The 19,972-nt window shown below is 41.0% G+C and overlaps 2 protein-coding genes across 2 annotated transcripts in view; one reads left to right on the top strand and one right to left on the bottom strand.

The window, feature by feature from the left end:
- Window positions 1-3,129: 3,129 nt before the first annotated feature.
- On the bottom strand, window positions 3,130-4,520 carry LOC138632895 (C-C motif chemokine 21-like). The gene is made up of 4 exons (XM_069718771.1): window positions 4,177-4,520; window positions 3,893-4,007; window positions 3,660-3,764; window positions 3,130-3,569 (listed from the first exon to the last, which is right to left on the bottom strand). Exons 1-3 carry the CDS (start codon window positions 4,235-4,237, stop codon window positions 3,665-3,667), a joined length of 276 nt encoding a protein of 91 aa, XP_069574872.1. The 5' UTR covers window positions 4,238-4,520; the 3' UTR covers window positions 3,130-3,569; window positions 3,660-3,664.
- Window positions 4,521-14,784: 10,264 nt separating this feature from the next.
- wdfy3 (WD repeat and FYVE domain containing 3) overlaps window positions 14,785-19,972 on the top strand; it is a 110,310-nt gene continuing 105,122 nt past the window's right edge. Inside the window, exon 1 of the mRNA XM_069718776.1 lies at window positions 14,785-14,992. The gene's annotated coding sequence lies outside the window, so the exon portion shown is untranslated. The remainder of the gene's footprint in view (window positions 14,993-19,972) is intronic.

Here is a 19,972-nt window from a genome sequence, read left to right as displayed (position 1 = left end):
CGTTTGCAGAAAACGTGATAGCGACTTTTATTATTTAAACATTTTTAATTTTACTAAATACAAAATACAACATTCCCTACATAGGACCTCATTGACCAAAATAAATAAACAAATAAACATTTTTAAAAAGAGTTATGAATGATATAATTAATAATAATTAATATTTAGATTAAATGTGAGGATAGCGACCTGTGGAGATGATTAGTTATTGTTCCTATAAACCCTCAGGGTCAGTTGAACCATTGATCTGAAGACTTGTTTGATCTGAAATGAATCCAGTGAAAGCTGAAGAGTGTCATTATGACTCGTCTTGGTTCCTTGATGATTTCTTTTCTTGTCAAACAGGAGTTCTTTGAGTAAACCTGGATTCTAGTGAAACGGATACCAACGCTCACACACTGAAAGGAAAAAGCTTTTCCATCTCACTGACTGGATTGAGGAAGTGGACCTTCAGTTGTGGTCTCTTTATGTGGACATAAGATTAACACAGATTAATGAAGTTGTACTTTAATCATATTAATTTCTCTGAGCTGCGTATTGCATCATCAGGAGTGTTTCTGTGTGTTTGGCTCCACGCTGCAGCGTTTACAGAGAAACTTTCATTTTCTTGTAAGTCCATCCTTATCTGTCCTCTGTTTACACTCTTGGACTTTCCCTGCTGAAGCAATTACAGGAAAATAAGATAACTTGATGGACCTGAAGTGTCGCCTGAGCAGAAAAACTTGGCAGGAATCCCTCTGACAGGGCGGATTCATTGTTCTGGGAAGAAGTGTGCCGTTGTATATCTGCATGTTGACTAATGGGAAGGACGTGTTTCACCTTTGCCGCCGTCTGTGAAGTCTGTGTTTAACAGAATAGTTTTGTCTACATTGAGCTCTGTGCAAACATGCTGAACAAGCAAGAGGTCAAAGTTCAACACTTTCAGTTCAAACTGTTCATTTTAAACTTTAAAATTAGTTTTTGGACACTTGGAGTCGTGCGCAGGTGGCCACGCCCCCCGTTCAAGTCATAGAGTTAATTATTGTGATTCCCACTTGTGTATATAGTTTTTATATCGACCATATCAATGAACCATCAGTGATGTCATCGTTGAAAGGTCAGAGGTCAGACACAGGTACACAGGACGTGGACCACTTGCTTTCCTTTGGGTTTAAAACCAATCATCAACCATCAGTGATGTCATCAACCATCAGTGATGTCATCGTTGGTTTGTGAACGTTATGAATCCTCCAGTTCAGATTCTGTCCGTCACCATCTTTGCTAGTTCGGAGCGGTTTGGAGCAGGAAGTGACCATATTTGGACGAGCTGGGGGAGGAGCCAGAGGTGGATCTGACCGATCTGATCGGAAACCTGACGATACTACGTCCCGCCCACCGATAGCTGTAACCTGACTGCACCACAGGCCTGTCAATCAAACAGACACGCCCCCAAAAACAGGTCTTCTTGAATCTTCTTTTCTAATGAATGAGGGATTATTTTCAGATGGACCTCCAGAAAACTACTAAGAAGGAGTGACTTTAGCTAACAACACCGAGATAACTGATGGACACATTTTATTCACTTTGGATTTGATGAGAGAAGTTGAATGGGAGTCTATGGAGCCGGAGGCTTTTTGGAGCCGACCTCTAGTGGCACTCGCTGGTATTGCAGCTGAAGACACTTCTGGATCAGAACCATTTTACAGACCTGAAGCTACGAACTCTCTTATAAAAAGTCTGTGATGTGAAGCCTGCCATAAAAAAAAGACGCCATAAAAAAATAAAAAAAGACACCATAAAACCCAAACAGAGAACTGATGAAGCTCCAACGTCCTGCAGACAGGTGATCCTTCTCTGAGGTTTTGTGACTAAAACTGAACCCTGTTACTAAAATTGGAAAACTAGAAAATGCAGTTTAATGTTGACTTCTTATTATTTTTTTCTTGACATTTTTATTTGGCAAAGTCCTCCGAGGTAAACCAACCTGACAGAGCAGCACTGAAGTTTCAATTAAAATGATTGAAGGTTGAGTTTGGACGCCTGAACCTTTCATAAAGAGGTCTGGATGTGCGACCGCAGCAAAAGTGAAACTGAAGGACTTGTTTTGCTTGTGAAGATCATTTTCAGTAAATCTGTGTCGTAAACATGCGCGTAGATAAGTTGTGTTATATTGTTGTGTGGTCTGCGGTGACACGCTGTGGGAAACTCCACAGGATGCTGTTGGACCTCGTCAGCCTCCACAGCAGTTTATGAGCTCAGAGACACTGTCCTGCCGCCGGTTCAAAGGTCAAACTGAAGGACTTCCTGTTTCCAAACCCTCTGAGGTCCCAGCATGTATTTTCATAAGTGGACGTTAGAAATTATTACCAACACTCACTCTAAATATGCAGAAATAAAGAGACAACCTTGAATAAAAAGTTTAGCTTGTACACAAACTGAAAATACCTTTTTCAATTCTTATTTCTTATTTGAGGGAATTTCTTCGAATGTGGCACGAAGCTTTAGTTGGACGGACCGATCAGATTTTTGTAGTCAAAGGTCAAAGGTCACTGTGACTTCATGTCCATTGCATACTTGTAAATGTGATTCTGTAACTGAGGAGCAGAAGGACAAACTGTGGTCATATGATCTGAACTGTGCTGATCTTCTGTGTGTGTGTGTGTGTGTGTGTGTGTGTGTGTGTGTGTGTGTGTGTGTGAGAGAAGCATCGTCTGTTGTCATGGCAACAACTTGACGTTCTATCAGAATCACATTTATTGGACAAATTCCAATGTTATATCATCCTATATTATGTGCTAATTTAAATGTTGTTGACTTCAGGAGGTTTAATCTTTATAACAACCACGTGCTTCATTCTTGTTTTAAACAGCTTTTTATCAATGTTGGAACAAAGAGTTTATTCTGTTGTTTTTATTTAGTTTTATTATATTTTGAGTTTTTCATTCTGTTTCATTTCTGTACATTTATCGTCTTCAGCTTTGTTTATTTTTTTTATGTTACTGCAGGTTTGTTTTAATGTGGTTTTCCTCTTTAAAAAGCCTTAAACGGTCTATAAAACATATTTCCATGAGATTCATGTTTTATCTTTTTGTACATGTTGGATGGAGTCATGTGATGTGTTTCAGTTTAAATGAAAGGCAGAAAACAGAATTTCCCAATTCATATTAAAGTTTATTTTAAGATATATTTGATGTACAAAAATCATCACATTTGTTCAAGTTCTGACAAAAACAGCACGAATTGAAAAATGAATTCAGAAGCAGCATTCAGTACAACTCAGCTATACTCTTCAGGCAAGTTTAGCATAACGTTACAATACATGCAGCTCAGAGGGAACATAAAAGAAGAGAGGAGGAGGCCATCCTCCACCTCGGCCACATGTTCAGTTACCAGACACGAGGAGCAGGACGTCTACCGAGTGTCTGCTCTTCAGAAAACGAGGATGAAGTGGAGGTTCTTCAGCGACCTGGCAGGTCTGATCCTCTCAAACACTTTCAACCGGCAGTAAAACACTCTGAGACGGTTTCTGTTGTCAGATCTGCGTTTGGGCTTCACCTCATTTTCCCAGAATCCCCTCGTCTCACGTGCACCTGTAAACAGTAGAGAGGGAATCGTTAAACATCCGCCTGACAGGGAGGGAGGAAAACAGAAGACACCTTCAGGTGTGCTTTTGGTTTTACCTCATTCACTTCTTCTGCTGGTCCAGAATGGTAATGAGCCGTTGGACCCACGGCTTCTCGCTGGGATGGACCACACACATCGTCTTTCCACCTCTGGAAACAAACCTGAGAAAACAGAGGAGAGGTTGAAAAGTGAGATTTAAAACAACAACAGGTGCTATAATTATTCAGACGAGGGTCCGAGCAACGCAGACTTCCTCATGTAAACATTGGACACGATATTTAGGACTTACACAGTCGCACTGATGTCGCAGCCCTTCCCAGCTTCCTGGAGGGAGTAGCTCAGGAGGATCTTGGAGGGCAAACGCTTGTCGCTGGTCTTCAGACAGCAGTCCATCACAATCTCAGCTGCAGCAAGACGGAGACACAAACACATCAGAGAGGGCAGAACATGTTCAGTCCAATGTAACCTGAGCACCCTCCAACACGGACTGTTCACGTTGTCTACATGTCTTTAGAGGTCTTTAGAGGTCTTTAGAGGTCTTTAGATGTCTTTAGATGTCTTTAGATGTCTCACCTGCTGTGAACTGAAAGCAGACGACACCCAGCAGGAGCAGAGCTGCAGCTCGAGAGGCCATGTCTGGTTCTTCTTGGGTCCGGTCGGCTTCAGAGAGTCGGAGGAGAAGCTGAGTCTCTTCAGGAGGGAGAAGCTGAGTCTCTTCAGGAGGGAGAAGCTGAGTCTCTTCAGGAGGGAGAAGCTGAGTCTCTTCAGGAGGGAGAAGCTGAGTCTCTTCAGGAGGGAGAAGCTGAGTCTCTTCAGGAGGGAGAAGCTGAGTCTCTTCAGGAGGGAGAAGCTGAGTCTCTTCAGGAGGGAGAAGCTGAGTCTCTTCAGGAGGGAGAAGCTGAGTCTCTTCAGGAGGGAGAAGCTGCTGTGAGGAGCAGAGCTGCAGGTGTATTTATACAGGTGTGCAAGAGAAAGTGAAAGTGTGCTCTGCGCTCATTGACTGGAAACGGGAGAAAGTTGGCAGCCGACTCAAACGTGCTCCGACGATTACAGATCAACTCCTTTCTCTCTTTTGTGTTTCTTGCCAAAACTCTTCCTGAGTTTCTTTGTGTGATGTTTCCCCGAGGCCGAGCAGGATTCAACAGCTGCTGGGTGTTCAGCTCTTCTATCAGCGTTCAAAAGATTTACAGTTCACCGTTTTGCAGGACGATTTTCTCGTAAGTGAAAGTGAGCGTCAGATTTACACCAAAGAATCTCTGATCCTGCAAAATGATAAAAAAAAGTAAAGAATCATTTATTATTTACAAAAAGCAGAATGACGTGCAGCAAGTAGATAAAACACGTCGTGCAAAGAGAGGAAGACTTCAGCATTTCACAAACATGTCAATCAAAACGATCTTTAAATGCTTCACGAGAGTTTTACCGGAAGTTTTAGTTTTAGGGGTCAAATGAAGGTGAAATGAAACGATGAATGGAGCTGAAGCATCTGTTGAAGTGGAAGACAGCTGACACGTGTTGTACTCGTGTTCCAGATGTTGTACTCGTGTTCCAGATGTTGTACTCGTCTTCCAGATGTTGTACTCGTCTTCCAGATGTTGTTCTTGTGTTCCAGATGTTCTACTTGTGTTCCAGATGTTCTACTTGTGTTCCAGATGTTCTACTTGTGTACTAACTCTCTACTCTGAGTACATCAGTGTGTTCTCTCTGCCAGTACAGAAACATCAGAACACCACAAGTTCCAGGATGAATCACTCAGAACACTCCAGAAAAGAAGAAGTGTGAAATGGTCGCCATTTTGGCTCCACAGAGGAAGGGGGCGGGGCCACTGACATAAAGGATTTTCAAATTAAAAGCGTGTGAGGAAGCTGCAGCTGTTCCTGAACACAACGTGTTTGTTCTCTGCTGCTGCTGGACAGAAGAATCAGAGGTTTTATTGAGTGTTAAACAGAGGACACAAAAACACACTGAATTCTGGGTAAAATAATGACAGCTGCAGATATTGTGGAGGCTGATGTGTTCACATGATGAGGTCATTTCCTGTCAGTGTGGTTTGAATGAACAGGACTGTGTGCACAGTGAGAGTCCTGACATGTCAGAGTAGTGTGTGTTAGTGTGTGTTAGTGTGTGTTAGTGTGTATCTGTGGAACACAGCAGCAGGTCTGACATGAACATCTGTGGCATCATTTCTGTTATCTGAAAATAAAAAGCAAACAGTAGCTCAAATATCCATCAATCTTAGTGGTCAGAGGCCTGTTTATGTATTTTCTGTGTGTGATGATGTGATATCACATGATAATTGTGGATTTGCAGGTCTGTAAAGGAGGAAATACTGTAAGCTCATCTTCATCCGTCTTGTCTTTTCAGCAATATTCCTACATTTGATCTGTTGTTTTTTTCCTGGAATGAATGCAGGCAGCATTTCAGTGTGTGTGTGTTTATGCGTGTATGTGCATGCATCCAAGATTACAATCTGTGACTTGTTGAGCTAGAGGAGAAAGACTTTTCCCGCAAGAAGCATCGCTTCTGCCAAAAGTGATATAACTGTTAAAAAGGCTGCAGGGACCACATTTATTCCACAGGAAGCTCTTCATGATCTATTTCTGTTGTCTCCACTGGCCTCATCCAGTGGACCAAAGTTCAGTTCATACACTTTGTTCTTAAAGGAATATTAACATTTTATGGCTTTTAAACATATCTTAATTTTATTGTACTTACTTTTAAAAGTTTATTTTCTTTTTTTCTATTTGCTTTTCTTTATTTATTTCCGCCACACTTTTATACCTTCTATCATCTGTTTAACTAGTTTTACATACTTTTAATTTCTTCCTACCTCATGTTTTATAATACCTTCTGTTTAACTGTAACTTCTTTCTTTTTAATGCATTGTCCTCATTTTTAGTTTTAGTTTCTGGTTCTCTCTTTTACCGCTCTTATTGTCATTTTAGCTTTTAATCTATCTTCTACATTTCTATTATCTCTATCGACTTGTGTGCGTTGGTTTCAAAGTGGCTTTTAATTTGTTTTATTTTCCTTTTCATTTCTTCTCAAATTTATTTATTTTTTCTGGTCTACAAATGTCTGTCTTATTATTGGCCTGTCAATCATCTATGAAGCACTTTGAACTGGACAAAAATGGACAAAAAGTGCTCTATAAATAAATTCTGATTGATTGATTGATGTGAATCATCAGGTCGACTCTATGGTCCCATTTCACCAAAGAAAACACTGGATTCGCAAACTAAAATCCACCTGCAGCAGAAAACAGTCGATTCTGCAAAAATGAAGCAGAGGATGTGAAGACGACGCGCAGCATCACTTCCACTCTCATATCTGGACGATAAGAAGCTTCCAGCAAAAGGACCGAAAACATGGACACCATCTGACTAACATGTTACATCTCATTTGTTTAATCTAAGACACACATGGTGTTAACGTTTTAACTTTTGACATGTTAAATCAGTGCATTTCACAGGATGTCTCTCTGTTGCTGTAAAACGTGTTTTATTCTGTTTAAAAACAAACTTTTACTTCCTGAAACTATTGTGACTTTACAGTAATGCTGATCTCCATAAGTGCACTTTCACACATGCACTGAGTAATATTGTGTCTTCCTCATTTACCTACATGTATGAGTCAGTGGTCTGTGTACTCTGCAGTTTAAAGAAAAGGAGACACGGCGTTACAGAAAGCGGACCGCTGAAATCTCCCTCCGGAGGTTTCTGTAAATACTGCTGAGAGATGACCTTTCACATTCATCATAACTATAATCAAACAAGATTACATGAAAGCTGCAGCATCTCAGAGCTGCTCAAATCTGGACATAAATATTCATAAATATTAAATTGCACAACTGAATGTTCGCCAAATATCTTTAAAACATTGTTTGTAATAAATGGGCTGTATGAGTCCAGTTCTAATTAAACAGACTTCTCCATGCTGTTTTGTACAGATGCAACCCAAACAGTTGTGTCAGTCCACTGCGAGACAGATTGAATGTAGGTCCTTTGTAAACAGAGGCTATCGATGTGAAGCTGGAAGTCTCAGTTTGGGTGAAACCAGCTCAGTAGATTTAAATCAGATGTGCCAAAAGCTCCTTGTTTCCCTCCACGCCTCTTCTGTCTCCGTTCCTAATGAAATAATCCAGAAAGATTCACACAGATTCACAGATGGTTCTGAGATGAGATCGGCTGACAGCCAGCGTTTACAGTTTATCTTCATCGGATGGAGGAATATTATGGTGATTTAAAATTAGCGATGTTGAAATGAAAGATATTAAACAAGAATGATCTGCATGTCAAAACACAAAAAGTACACATTATCTTCTTTATTGTGGTTTCACCCATGAATGCATTTACTGTTCACACCGCAGAGACGAACTCCTCCTCCATGAATCCACCTGACGGCGGGGAACCGGGAATGTAAAGAAGGAAACATGTGATTTCCAAGAAAGCAGAGACAGATTTCACATCCAGGTCAAGATTTACTTCGAAATGCAGACAAAAGGGGAAACGGATGATTAAAACTTGCACTGTTCAGACGAAGGAACAAATACCAGCAGGACTATCTGACTGGAAATGATCTTTCAGTCTGGTAGCAGGTGGAGGGGGGGGGGGGAGGGGGCAGCTGGGATCTTCTTTGGATGTGCCGACAACTAGTTCATTCTGTTTGTGTTTTAACAGCTGCAGTCGAACATCCCTGCAGAGCTGAATGTGCCAAAATGTACTCACAGTAGTGCCAACAGAAGTCCTACATGTTCGGCTTGTGTCCTCTGAAGACATAAAAGTGTTTATTTGTGGTCCCTGAATGTTTTAGACTTTTTTTCCCCCTGCTTTCCTTCCTGTTATTCAACACTGTCAACTCAGAGTACCACTCACGGCATAGCGTGAAATAGACACGCCTGTCCACGACAGCAAAACTTGAGATAGCCACGCTTTGGGCTGCCGAGGCGTGAAAGTTACACGCTTTGTAAGCGTGAAACTTGCTCACACGTAAAAGTCATATCATGAAGGACCACGTGACCGAGGACAGAGATTCGGAGACCAAGTACGAAGAACATTTTATGAATTTGAAGGTAATCACAGACTGTCATGTGGAACAATGAGGTTTGAATCCAGAAGCTGAATTTGTTGTTCTTGAGTTGTTGTTTTGTTTCCAAACCTCAACGATGCAGTTTTGCAGTTTAATTTCCCTGTAAATCACATGGTAGGCAGGAGGTTTCATTTTTGTCTACTACAGGAAAACGTATAACTTTCACGTCTTGTCAGCCCAACGCGTGGCTATCTCACGTTTGGCTGCAGTGGACGGGCGTGCCTATTTCACGCTTTGCAGTGATACCGAGTTGATACCAGTGCTGAAAGGTCAGAGGTCAGACACAGGTACACAGGACGTGGGCCACTTGCTTTCCTTTGGGTTAAAAACCAACCATCAACCATTAGTGATGTCATCAACCATCAGTAATGTCATCATCCATCAGTGATGTCATCAACCATCAGTGATGTCATCGTTGGTTTGTGAACGTTATGAATCCTCCAGTTCAGATTCTGTCCGTCACCATCTTTGCTAGTTCGAAGCGGTTTGGAGCAGGAAGTGACCATATTTGGACGAGCTGGGGGAGGAGCCAGAGGTGGATCTGACCGATCTGATCGGAAACCTGACGATACTACGTCCCGCCCATCGATAGCTGTAACCTGACTGCACCACAGGCCTGTCAATCAAACAGACACGCCCCCAAAAACAGGTCTTCTTGAATCTTCTTTTCTAATGAATGAGGGATTATTTTCAGATGGACCTCCAGAAAACTAAGAAGAAGGAGTGACTTTAGCTAACAACACCGAGATAACTGATGGACACATTTTATTCACTTTGGATTTGATGAGAGAAGTTGAATGGGAGTCTATGGAGCCGGAGGCTTTTTGGAGACGACCTCTAGTGGCACTCGCTGGTATTGCAGCTGAAGACACTTCTGGATCAGAACCATTTTTCATTGAATTTTTTTTCCAGCTCTAAACTACTGTATCTACATGGAGACAGAGCGGTGAGGCAAGGGACGAAGCTGGATGCCAGGTATCCTCAGACTGAAAGATAACATCTTGTTATGTCATGCATCTGTAAATTTCTCACATTATTTGTAAGTGTTTGAATAGAGGACATAAAAGAAGTTACAAAACTATGATGGATAATCTCACAACAACACCAATGTGCCAACTATAAGAAATCTTCCTTTGGAAAATAAATCTTTTATTCTGAATTGCAAAATTTAAAACAGACACAACACACTAAAAACATGTATTTATTTTGCATAAGCAGGGTTTTCCACAGTAGTTCTCCTTTTCCTCTGCTGAATATGTTGAAATGAAACTCCTCATGTTTTTCTACAGAAATGCCATCGACTGTTTCTAACGTGTTTTAAAATGTGTGTCACGGCTGCAGAGGAACTAAACTGTTGTTTGTTCATAAGTGATTACAGATTAAATCACTGCACGTCATATTTCTTCAGAAGGAGCAGTGACAGGGGATGGCCCCGTGGGAGCAGGAGTTATGAACAGGGTGCCATGCAGAGGCACAAAGCTTCGTTTCTGACATCGTCTGTGTTGCACACTTCTTGTAAGCTGCATGTTCAGGCTTGCTTCAGTTGGGGGTGTATGCTGTCGTTTACCGGAGCATTGTTGTTCTGTTTGGTTTTAATCACTTATCGCCTCCAAGGTGGGAAAATTCCAACCGGCTGATGTGGGACAGTTTCAGGTTTAGCTGGTGGTCCTGCAGCTCACTCACTCTCAGCTCAATTCTGTTTCTGACAGATATCTCGAAACTTTAGTTGTTCTTGCTCATGAATACATTTCCAAAACTACTGCATTTCTTTTTTTCTTTTTTTCTAAATCTAATTGGTCGACCTTTAGTTTTTTTTAGTTTTTTTTAGCAATACTCTTTAGCAGGAATTTGAAATAATTAAGGAAAAGTTTTTACTCAAATGTTTGCAGAGTTTTGAACACAGTAGCTTCAGTGAGACACTAAGTTAAGTGTTAATTGCCTGGTTGGATTTTAGGCTCACCTCAAACACTTTGGACTTAAAGAGACTCCTCTAAGTGGAGATTTGAAAGGATCTGATCCGGTCTAATAATACAACACAGCACTGATTCAGCCAGTAGTTTGAATACAACTGAAACAAACCCGGTTGAATTTGGTGCAGTCTGTGTCACTGGGGTGTCGGCATGCAATTCTATCTGTTACAGGGTCTTTTTTGATACGACCACCAGGTGGAGCCAGAGTCAGAAATATTAAAATCCTCTTCATACAGGCTCTAAATGACTACATTTTACCCTAAATACACACTGAACTACCGTCACACACGTCTGAAAGGAATTACACGTTTCATTTAAATGTCACACATTTTTCAACTAAATGATTGAAATACTGGATGTGACCATTAAAAAATGAACTATAGTTCAAACTTGAAAGTGACCTGTCAATTTTTTGTAATTTTAGTTCTGGTTGGTAAAAACGACATGAGTCTACAGTGTGACATAGACACTACAGAAAAATGTGAGAGAGCCACACTTTGGCCTCTCTGGGCGTGACAGTTTCACGTTTTGTAAGTGTGAAACTTACACGCATGTCAGTCTCTGTGCAGGAGGCAGAGGTTCAAATTCAGGAGGTGACATCGTTGTTCTTGAGGTTGGTTTTTTTTTGTTTTCTTAATCCAACCATGTTGTTTTTCCATATTTAGTAACGCTTGCCACGTCGTTTAGCTTTAAGTTTCATTCTCCTTTAAATCACATGGCTAAACGCATGCAGCAGGTTTCATTTTCGTCCACTGCAGAAAAACATGTAAAAGCGTGACTATTTTACGTTTTGCGGTGATACCAGCTTGTATTTTAAATATACGGCTTTATTGCAAATAGACTTTCTTCACAGTGAGAAATCAAACCTAAAGGTAGACTGTTATCTTAAATAATAGCAGCAGCGAGCAGGACTGAGCAACACAAAAACCTTCTTCCACAGCAAAGTTTGATTTTCAGGTTTGTTATGTTCTGACATCATTGAATTATTGAGTAAATATTGTTACGCCCCCGCTTTGATGACTTTCCAGTGCCAAACCTTAAAACTGCACAAAAGACTCAGCTGTTTAATTCATGGCTTCAGTTCTCAGACGTTAACAGAAGGTTCGACTGACAATAGCCAAAATATTTCCACTCTGACGGGCAGAGAGCTGAACCAGAAAATAAATCATAATTGTATTATTTGAAGACGTTCAATGAATCAGTTCAAAGATACCAGGAAACTGTTTACATTAGTAGAGACATGAGAGATGAAACTGCTGAGGTAAGACACCACAGTCTGATTATAACTGGCTGAGGTTCTGGTGGTTTGTGTGGTTTCTATTGTTCACAGCAAACCACACCGCCCACACAGCTGCTTCACTGAACCCATGTGTGTTTTATTTCCTGTCAGAGGAGAGCTGCTGTCACCTAGTGCCTCTCACTGAATATTACAATGTTCTGGAGGTTTAAATGATGCAGGTGAAGCACTCACAGGTAACTGGTGACGTAAGAAATAAACCTCAGTGCACACGTGATAGAGTTTGTGGAGATGCCCAGAAGCAGCAGGTCCGAGTCAGACTGCTGAAGCCTCAACTCTTATATATCTTTTTGTCTTATTAATAAATTATGTATTTATTCACATTTTGTAATCTTAGAATTGCTTTATCCAAAAAAAGGAAGAAAATACAAGAACATTAGCAAGTTTAGTGCAACAAAACCACATTTTATTCTGGGATATTACCAAAACCAACATAGCAAAGGACAAACAACAAACGATCTTTCATCTCTGACAAACATTTTATTATTATATGGAATAAAAAATAACATTGTAAAAATAAAAAAGAGAATTTAAAAAAAATAGTTTAGGCTACGTTTTAACATCTTAACGCAGCATTTTGATGACACCGTCAGTTCAAATCAAACCGAGAATAATGTCATTAATCTGCGTCTCTTGACCCGGTGTTATTAGGTGTTATTAGGTGTTATTAGGTATTATTATGTGTTTATTAGGTGTTATTAGGTATTATCAGGTGTTATTAGGTGTTTATTAGGTGTTATTAGGTGTTATCAGGTGTTATCGGGTGTTATTAGGTGTTATCAGGTGTTATTAGGTGTTATTAGGTGTTATTAGGTATTATTATGTGTTTATTAGGTGTTATTAGGTATTATCAGGTGTTATTAGGTGTTTATTAGGTGTTATTAGGTGTTATCAGGTGTTATCGGGTGTTATTAGGTGTTATCAGGTGTTATTAGGTGTTATTAGGTGTTATTAGGTATTATTATGTGTTTATTAGGTGTTATTAGGTATTATCAGGTGTTATTAGGTGTTTATTAGGTGTTATTAGGTGTTATCAGGTGTTATCGGGTGTTATTAGGTGTTATCAGGTGTTATTGGGTGTTATTAGGTGTTATTAGGTGTTATTGGGTGTTATTAGGTGTTATCGGGTGTTATTAGGTGTTATTAGGTGTTATTAGGTGTTATCAGGTGTTTATTAGGTGTTATTAGGTGTTATCAGGTGTTATCGGGTGTTATTAGGTGTTATCAGGTGTTATTAGGTGTTATTAGGTGTTACCCGGTGTTTATTAGGTGTTATTAGGTGTTATCAGGTGTTATTAGGTGTTATTAGGTGTTACCCGGTGTTTATTAGGTGTTTATTATGTGTTATTGGGTGTTATTAGGTATTATTAGGTGTTATCAGGTGTTATTAGGTGTTATTAGGTGTTACCCAGTGTTTATTAGGTGTTTATTAGGTGTTATTAGGTGTTTATTAGGTGTTATCAGGTGTTATTGGGTGTTATTAGGTGTTACCAGGTGTTATTAGGTGTTATCAGGTGTTATTAGGTGTTTATTAGGTGTTATCAGGTGTTATTGGGTGTTATTAGGTGGTGTTATCAGGTGTTATTGGGTGTTATTAGGTGGTGTTATCAGGTGTTATTGGGTGTTATTAGGTGGTGTTATCAGGTGTTATTGGGTGGTGTTATTAGGTGTTATTAGGTGGTGTTATCAGGTGTTATTAGGTGGTGTTATTAGGTGTTATTGGGTGTTATTAGGTGGTGTTATCAGGTGTTATTGGGTGTTATTGGGTGGTGTTATCAGGTGTTATTGGGTGTTATTAGGTGGTGTTATTAGGTGTTATCAGGTGTTATTGGGTGTTATTAGGTGGTGTTATCAGGTGTTATTGGGTGTTATTAGGTGGTGTTATCAGGTGTTATTGGGTGTTATTAGGTGGTGTTATTAGGTGTTATCAGGTGTTATTGGGTGTTATTAGGTGGTGTTATCAGGTGTTATTAGGTGGTGTTATCAGGTGTTATCGGGTGTTATTAGGTGGTGTTATTGGGTGGTGTTATCAGGTGTTATTAGGTGGTGTTATCAGGTGTTATTAGGTGGTGTTATCAGGTGTTATTGGGTGTTATTAGGTGGTGTTATTAGGTGGTGTTATCAGGTGTTATTGGTTGTTATTAGGTGGTGTTATCAGGTGTTATTGGGTGTTATTAGGTGGTGTTATCAGGTGTTATTGGGTGTTATTAGGTGGTGTTATCAGGTGTTATTGGGTGTTATTAGGTGGTGTTATCAGGTGTTATTGGGTGTTATTAGGTGGTGTTATCAGGTGTTATTAGGTGGTGTTATCAGGTGTTATCAGGTGTTATTAGGTGGTGTTATCAGGTGTTATTGGGTGTTATTAGGTGGTGTTATCAGGTGTTATTGGGTGTTATTAGGTGGTGTTATCAGGTGTTATTGGGTGTTATTAGGTGGTGTTATCAGGTGTTATTGGGTGTTATTAGGTGGTGTTATCAGGTGTTATTGGGTGGTGTTATCAGGTGTTATTGGGTGTTATTAGGTGGTGTTATCAGGTGTTATCAGGTGTTATTAGGTGGTGTTATCAGGTGTTATTGGGTGTTATTAGGTGTTATTAGGTGGTATTTTCAGGTGTTATTGGGTGTTATTAGGTGGTGTTATCAGGCGTTATTAGGTGGTGTTATTAGGTGTTATTAGGTGGTGTTATCAGGTGTTATTGGGTGTTATTAGGTGGTGTTATCAGGCGTTATTAGGTGGTGTTATCAGGTGTACCTCTCCGGCCGGCCGGCAGGTGTCAGTGTCGCGCCTGTCTCGCCGCCTCCCCCGGGACTCTCGGGAGGATGCTGACCGACCCGGCTGCGACGAGCTCCGCTTAAATTGGATGTTGAGGAAAAATGGCTCCCGGCCGACGGAGGCAGAGGGAGCAGTGAGCACGTCTGGATTTTAACGCATCGTTTGACACATATGGAGACACGCGGAGGGCCCCGCACCGATTTCCGCGACACACCGGAGGCTCCCGTCCGCCGTCCCAGTCTTTCTCCGTGGACGCTCGCTGGTGAGTACGCGGCGGTCTGCGGGGCCGCTAGCGCCGCTAGCTCGGGACTTAGCATGGACAGGAACGGGTCATCTTTTCCGCCGCAGCAGCGTTAAAGCCCGCGGCAGCACGGTGAGCACACCGCGGGGCCACACTCGGTACTGAAACACAAACCGGATCCTTTATTGTCCCGTCAAACGTTATGAAGGCCACCACAGATCCGGGAACGTCACCGTGTCGATGCTAGCTGGATCAGCTGGTCGCTAGCTGGAAGCTAACAGGCTCCGGACCGGAGGAGCGCTGCGGGTTGACACCGGGACGGGGGCGGGGGGGCACCCGGGGGGGGGGGGGCACCCGGCCTCAGGCACTGGTAACCAACACACGGGGTTAAGTGAGGCCGTGAGGGGCGGCAGGTCCGGTCCGGTCCATGCATTCTTCAGTGTTGTGTTCCGGGTGGCCGAGCTGGGCTGCGACGACCGTCCGGAGACACAGGAGGGGTTTGGTGCTGTTGGATCAGCGGTGAGTGTCACTGCTGCACGGGCCCTCCGGAACCAGGCGATGGGTCACCTCTGTGTGTGTGTGTGTGTGGGGGGGGATTGTTCCGACTGGATGGACGGTGCCGGGCCTGGATGCCTTCACACCAGCTTCGTGTGGATGCTGAGTTGTGTTTACTGTGTTTACTAAACTGTGTTTACCTTGTTTATAAACTGTGTTTACTGTGTTGGTGTGAGATGGACACACGGCACGTGACCCGGATGTTTTCTTCTGCATGTCTCTCTTTGCTGTAAATCACAGACAGCTGCAGAGGAAGATGCTGCACGTGACGAAATGTACCTTTAATTATCAGCTGCCACGGATCAGATTCAGCCCGAGGTCTTTGTGGGTTACAGGACGTGTCCATGCTGCAGAACCGGAACGGAACCAGTCAGTCTGTGTAAAGTGTTGTTCTGTTGTCAGCTGGGTGTGAATGAGATGGTGCGTTCAGGGCCTGTAGGTAGACATTGAACAATGCCCGGAGGCCTTCAGCAGTGAAACCCAGTGTTCAGGCAGTCGGACCCCTTTTTTCTTCTTTAAAAGAGAGTTTTTCCATCCTTGTTTTGGAGGTTTCTTCTGTTAGAGAGTTTTTCTTTCCTTCTGTTGGAGGATTCTTACTTTTAAAAAAGAGTTTTTCCTTCCTTCTGTTAAAAGAGAGTTTTTCCTTCCTTCTGTTGGAGGTTTCTTCTGTTTAAAAGAGAGTTTTTCTTTCCTTCTGTTGGAGGTTTCTTCTGTTTAAAAGAGAGTTTTTCTTTCCTTCTGTTGGAGGTTTCTTCTGTTTAAAAGAGAGTTTTTCCTTCCTTCTGTTGGAGGTTTCTTCTGTTAAAGAGAGTTTTTCCTTCCTTCTGTTAAGAGAGTATTTCTTTCTTTCTGTTGGAGGATTCTTCCTTTTAAAAATAGTTTTTCCTTCCTTCTGTTGGAGGTTTCTTCCTGTTAAAAGAGAGTTTTTCCTTCCTTCTGTTGGAGGTTCCTTCTGTTAAGAGAGTTTTTCTTTCCTTCTGTTGGAGGTTTCTTCTGTTTAAAAGAGAGTTTTTCCTTCTGTTGGAGGTTTCTTCTGTTTAAAAGAGAGGTTTTTTTTCCTTCCTTCTGTTGGAGGTTTCTTCTGTTTAAAAGAGAGTTTTTCCTTAATTCTGTTGGAGGTTTCTTCTGTTTAAAAGAGAGTTTTTCTTTCCTTCTGTTGGAGGTTTCTTCTGTTTAAAAGAGAGTTTTTCCTTCCTTCTGTTGGAGGTTTCTTCTGTTAAAGAGAGTTTTTCCTTCCTTCTGTTAAGAGAGTATTTCTTTCTTTCTGTTGGAGGATTCTTCCTTTTAAAAATAGTTTTTCCTTCCTTCTGTTGGAGGTTTCTTCCTGTTAAAAGAGAGTTTTTCCTTCCTTCTGTTGGAGGTTCCTTCTGTTAAGAGAGTTTTTCTTTCCTTCTGTTGGAGGTTTCTTCTGTTTAAAAGAGAGTTTTTCCTTCTGTTGGAGGTTTCTTCTGTTTAAAAGAGAGGTTTTTTTTTCCTTCCTTCTGTTGGAGGTTTCTTCTGTTAAAAGAGAGTTTTTCCTTCTGTTGGATGTTTCTTCTGTTAAAAGAGAGTTTTTCCTTCCTTCTGTTGGAGGTTTCTTCTTAAGAGAGTTTTTTTCTTCCTGCTGTTGGAGGTTTCTTCCTGTTAAAGAGAGTTTTTCCTTCCTTCTGTTGGGAGTGTTTTCCTCCTAGCTTATGTGGTATTTGTTGAATTGCTGGCCTTCTCCGTATAATGTTGTAAAGTTCTTATGTTACGTGCCTTGAAATAACCCTTGTTGTGATTTGTTGCTTTATAAATACATTTGAATTGAATTAACTTGTCAGGTGGAATGGTTTAGCATCAAATTACATTCTGAAAGGAAAACCTAAAATCATGGGAATCTGAGTGCCTCAGTGTGGGTCTACTCTGGATTTGACCTCATGAACTGTGACACCATAATGTTGGTAAAACAGGAAGACGTCAGCCTCCAGTCAGTCAGGCCTGTTTACAGTTGTTGAGATTACTCAAGGCCTGCTGGTCGTTGGTGTGGTGAAGTCATAACTGTCATCAAACCTTCTTCTGCTTTTCTATGCTAACATGCATTGAAACTGTGAAGCTCTGACTGCCAGCTCAGTCATTCAGCTGACTTCCCTCTGCAGAGCTCCAACAGGGTCGATGTGACGTAACTACAAACACCGCTGACGGCCCTTCAACTACGACTGCAGTTTTCTCTGTGGAGAACACGTATTCCTATAAATATTAATTTATCTGGGCAGTCCTTCATGTCACAGTAATAACTGCCGGCTTAAATGAAATCTCAACACGTCTACCAGCTGCTTTTATCACAGTTAATTATTATTAAGCGTTGCCGAGGCTGTCATTGATTAACAATATGTAATCACTTTGTCAGTCCCTCCAGGAGTTTTTTTTATGATTGTTTTGATCAAAAAGTTTGCTTTTTGTGGCGGATTTTACCCAAAATTGTGATGTAATTTGCAGAATTTTAAGTGAGTTTTTTTTGCTGTAAAATTGCAGGAATTAGAAAAAATTTCAAGTCGAGAAAAAAAACCCTGCAATTCCTTTCAGCACAACCTAATAAACAATGACATGTAATCACTTCCTGTGATAATAATCATGCTGCACATCACAGAAATATTTTAGTTCTCATCTTTTTAATGTATTTATTGAACTTAGAGAACCGTGGAGATCAAAGCTCCTAAAAGGTCCTAAAAGGTCCTAACAGCTGCGTATGTATCCAGAACAGAGCGTCTGTGACTGGAATATAGAAACAAGGACTACATCAGCCTTTCAAAATAAGAGCTTTAGATGCTGTTTAATTCATGTTCATTCAACACATAGACCTGCTGGATGAAACAAACAAAGAGACGTCTCTGACAACTGGACGTGTGGAGAAAACTCATTTAACATCCAGTAATATGGAATCACTTCCTTTGATCACAAACATTTAATCACATCATTTTAATGTGAAGAACACATTTCCCACAAACCCCGTCACTTCCTGTTTCTCCTCTTGTTCCTGTTCCTCCGGTGAACAGAGTTTTATTTGGAGATGAAAACAGCAGCAGAGACTTTCTGGTTGAAATGAGGAGTTATTGTTGTTAATGAAGAGAGTTTTGTTTAAAAAGATTTACTTTATGTTTTAATACTTTCAGCACAGATTCTGATGACGATGTTTTTCATGGAATATTTGCAGGAATTAAAAAACAATTACAAGCAAATATTGCAAAGTTTGCTTGAATTAATTAAAGTGTAGTTTAATGATTTACTCCTTTTTTTAGAAGTTATTTGTGTGCCACATACATAAAAGTGTCTGCTGATTATTGGGGAATTAATCAGCCCTACTCATTTATATTTTGTCACCCCGATGACCTCTAATAATCTCAGATTATGTCAAAACATCTTCCTGTCTGGATATGCAGCTGGTCAGGTGTCGGGTTACAGCTGGTGTTTTCTTCATCATCCATTAAGTTTTCAGTGTTTGATTGGTTGATGTGTTATCAGATCTTACAGTAAAGTCTTCCATGTATTATTTTGTTCTCAAAGTATCTGAATTAAAATGATATCCAGCACTAGTTTGTCAGGAGAACTTGGTCTGAGGCGATACAGGAAGCTGAGCAGCTGTTTGTTGGAGGTGATAAAAGATAAAGCTGTGAAAAGACCAGAAACCAGGATGAATCCTGAGCTGATCTGATCCGTGTCGCTGAGGGATGGCAGCAGCAGCGAGTGTCCTCTGATGTGTGAAGCTCATTATTGATTATTTGGAGCTGTTGCAGTTTCTTGAGAAACACGAACCACCGGAGGATCCTGTTAATGAGTCAGACCTCCGAGTGTATATACACCAAATGTTTCTGCTCTTCGATGACAAACGTGAGACGTATTTAAACATCCTGTGACGTGCAGCTCCGTCTGTGTCCATAAACTATTAGATGTGAATTTGTACCGGCTGTCGTGTTCCTTCAGCACCATAAACATGCTGTAGTCTGTTTTCAGTTTTAGAATGAACTCCAATCAGTCCACTAAATGTTTCAGTGAAACTGGATTTTGATCGGCCGGTCAGACCCATGAAATGCATCTTAATTTCCACGAGGAGACGGATTAACGATCACGTGCTCTCTGCTGTGTTCCACATGTACACGCTAACATGTCAAGAGTCTCACTGTGCAGTTGTGTTGTATCACATCACACGGACAGGAAATGACCTCATCACATCACCCTCCACAATATCTTATTTCATTATTTTACCCAGAAATCAGTGTGTTTTTGTGTCTCAATAAACACACTGATTCTTGAGTTTCCACAAACCTGCTCTTCATCTCCTCCAGCAGCGTTTCATCCTCCTTCCTGATTTGATGGTGTTTCCGTGGTTTCTGTTCTTCTATCAGGTCAACGTTGTTCAACGGCTTCTTTTCTGTCCGTTGTGTGTTCGTTGTTGTCATTTCCTACTTTGTGCTGCAGACACAGTTAAAA

The sequence above is a fragment of the Brachyistius frenatus genome, unplaced genomic scaffold (genome assembly GCF_029030835.1).
Source record: "Brachyistius frenatus isolate BFR_SWC_R1_liver_20210118 unplaced genomic scaffold, ASM2903083v1 Contig_199, whole genome shotgun sequence".
NCBI lineage: Eukaryota > Metazoa > Chordata > Actinopteri > Embiotocidae > Brachyistius > Brachyistius frenatus.
Note: the sequence above shows the minus strand (reverse complement) of the source record. Positions and strands in the feature narration are given on the sequence as shown.

Coding starts and splice junctions, on each gene's coding strand:
- LOC138632895 (XM_069718771.1), bottom strand. CDS start 4,237: ATGGCCTCTCGAGCTGCAGCTCTGCTCCTGCTGGGTGTCGTCTGCTTT. Junction 4,008..4,176: donor CTGCTTTCAGTTCACAGCAG/GTGAGACATCTA, acceptor GTCTTGCTGCAG/CTGAGATTGTGATGGACTGC. Junction 3,765..3,892: donor TGCGACATCAGTGCGACTGT/GTAAGTCCTAAA, acceptor CTGTTTTCTCAG/GTTTGTTTCCAGAGGTGGAA.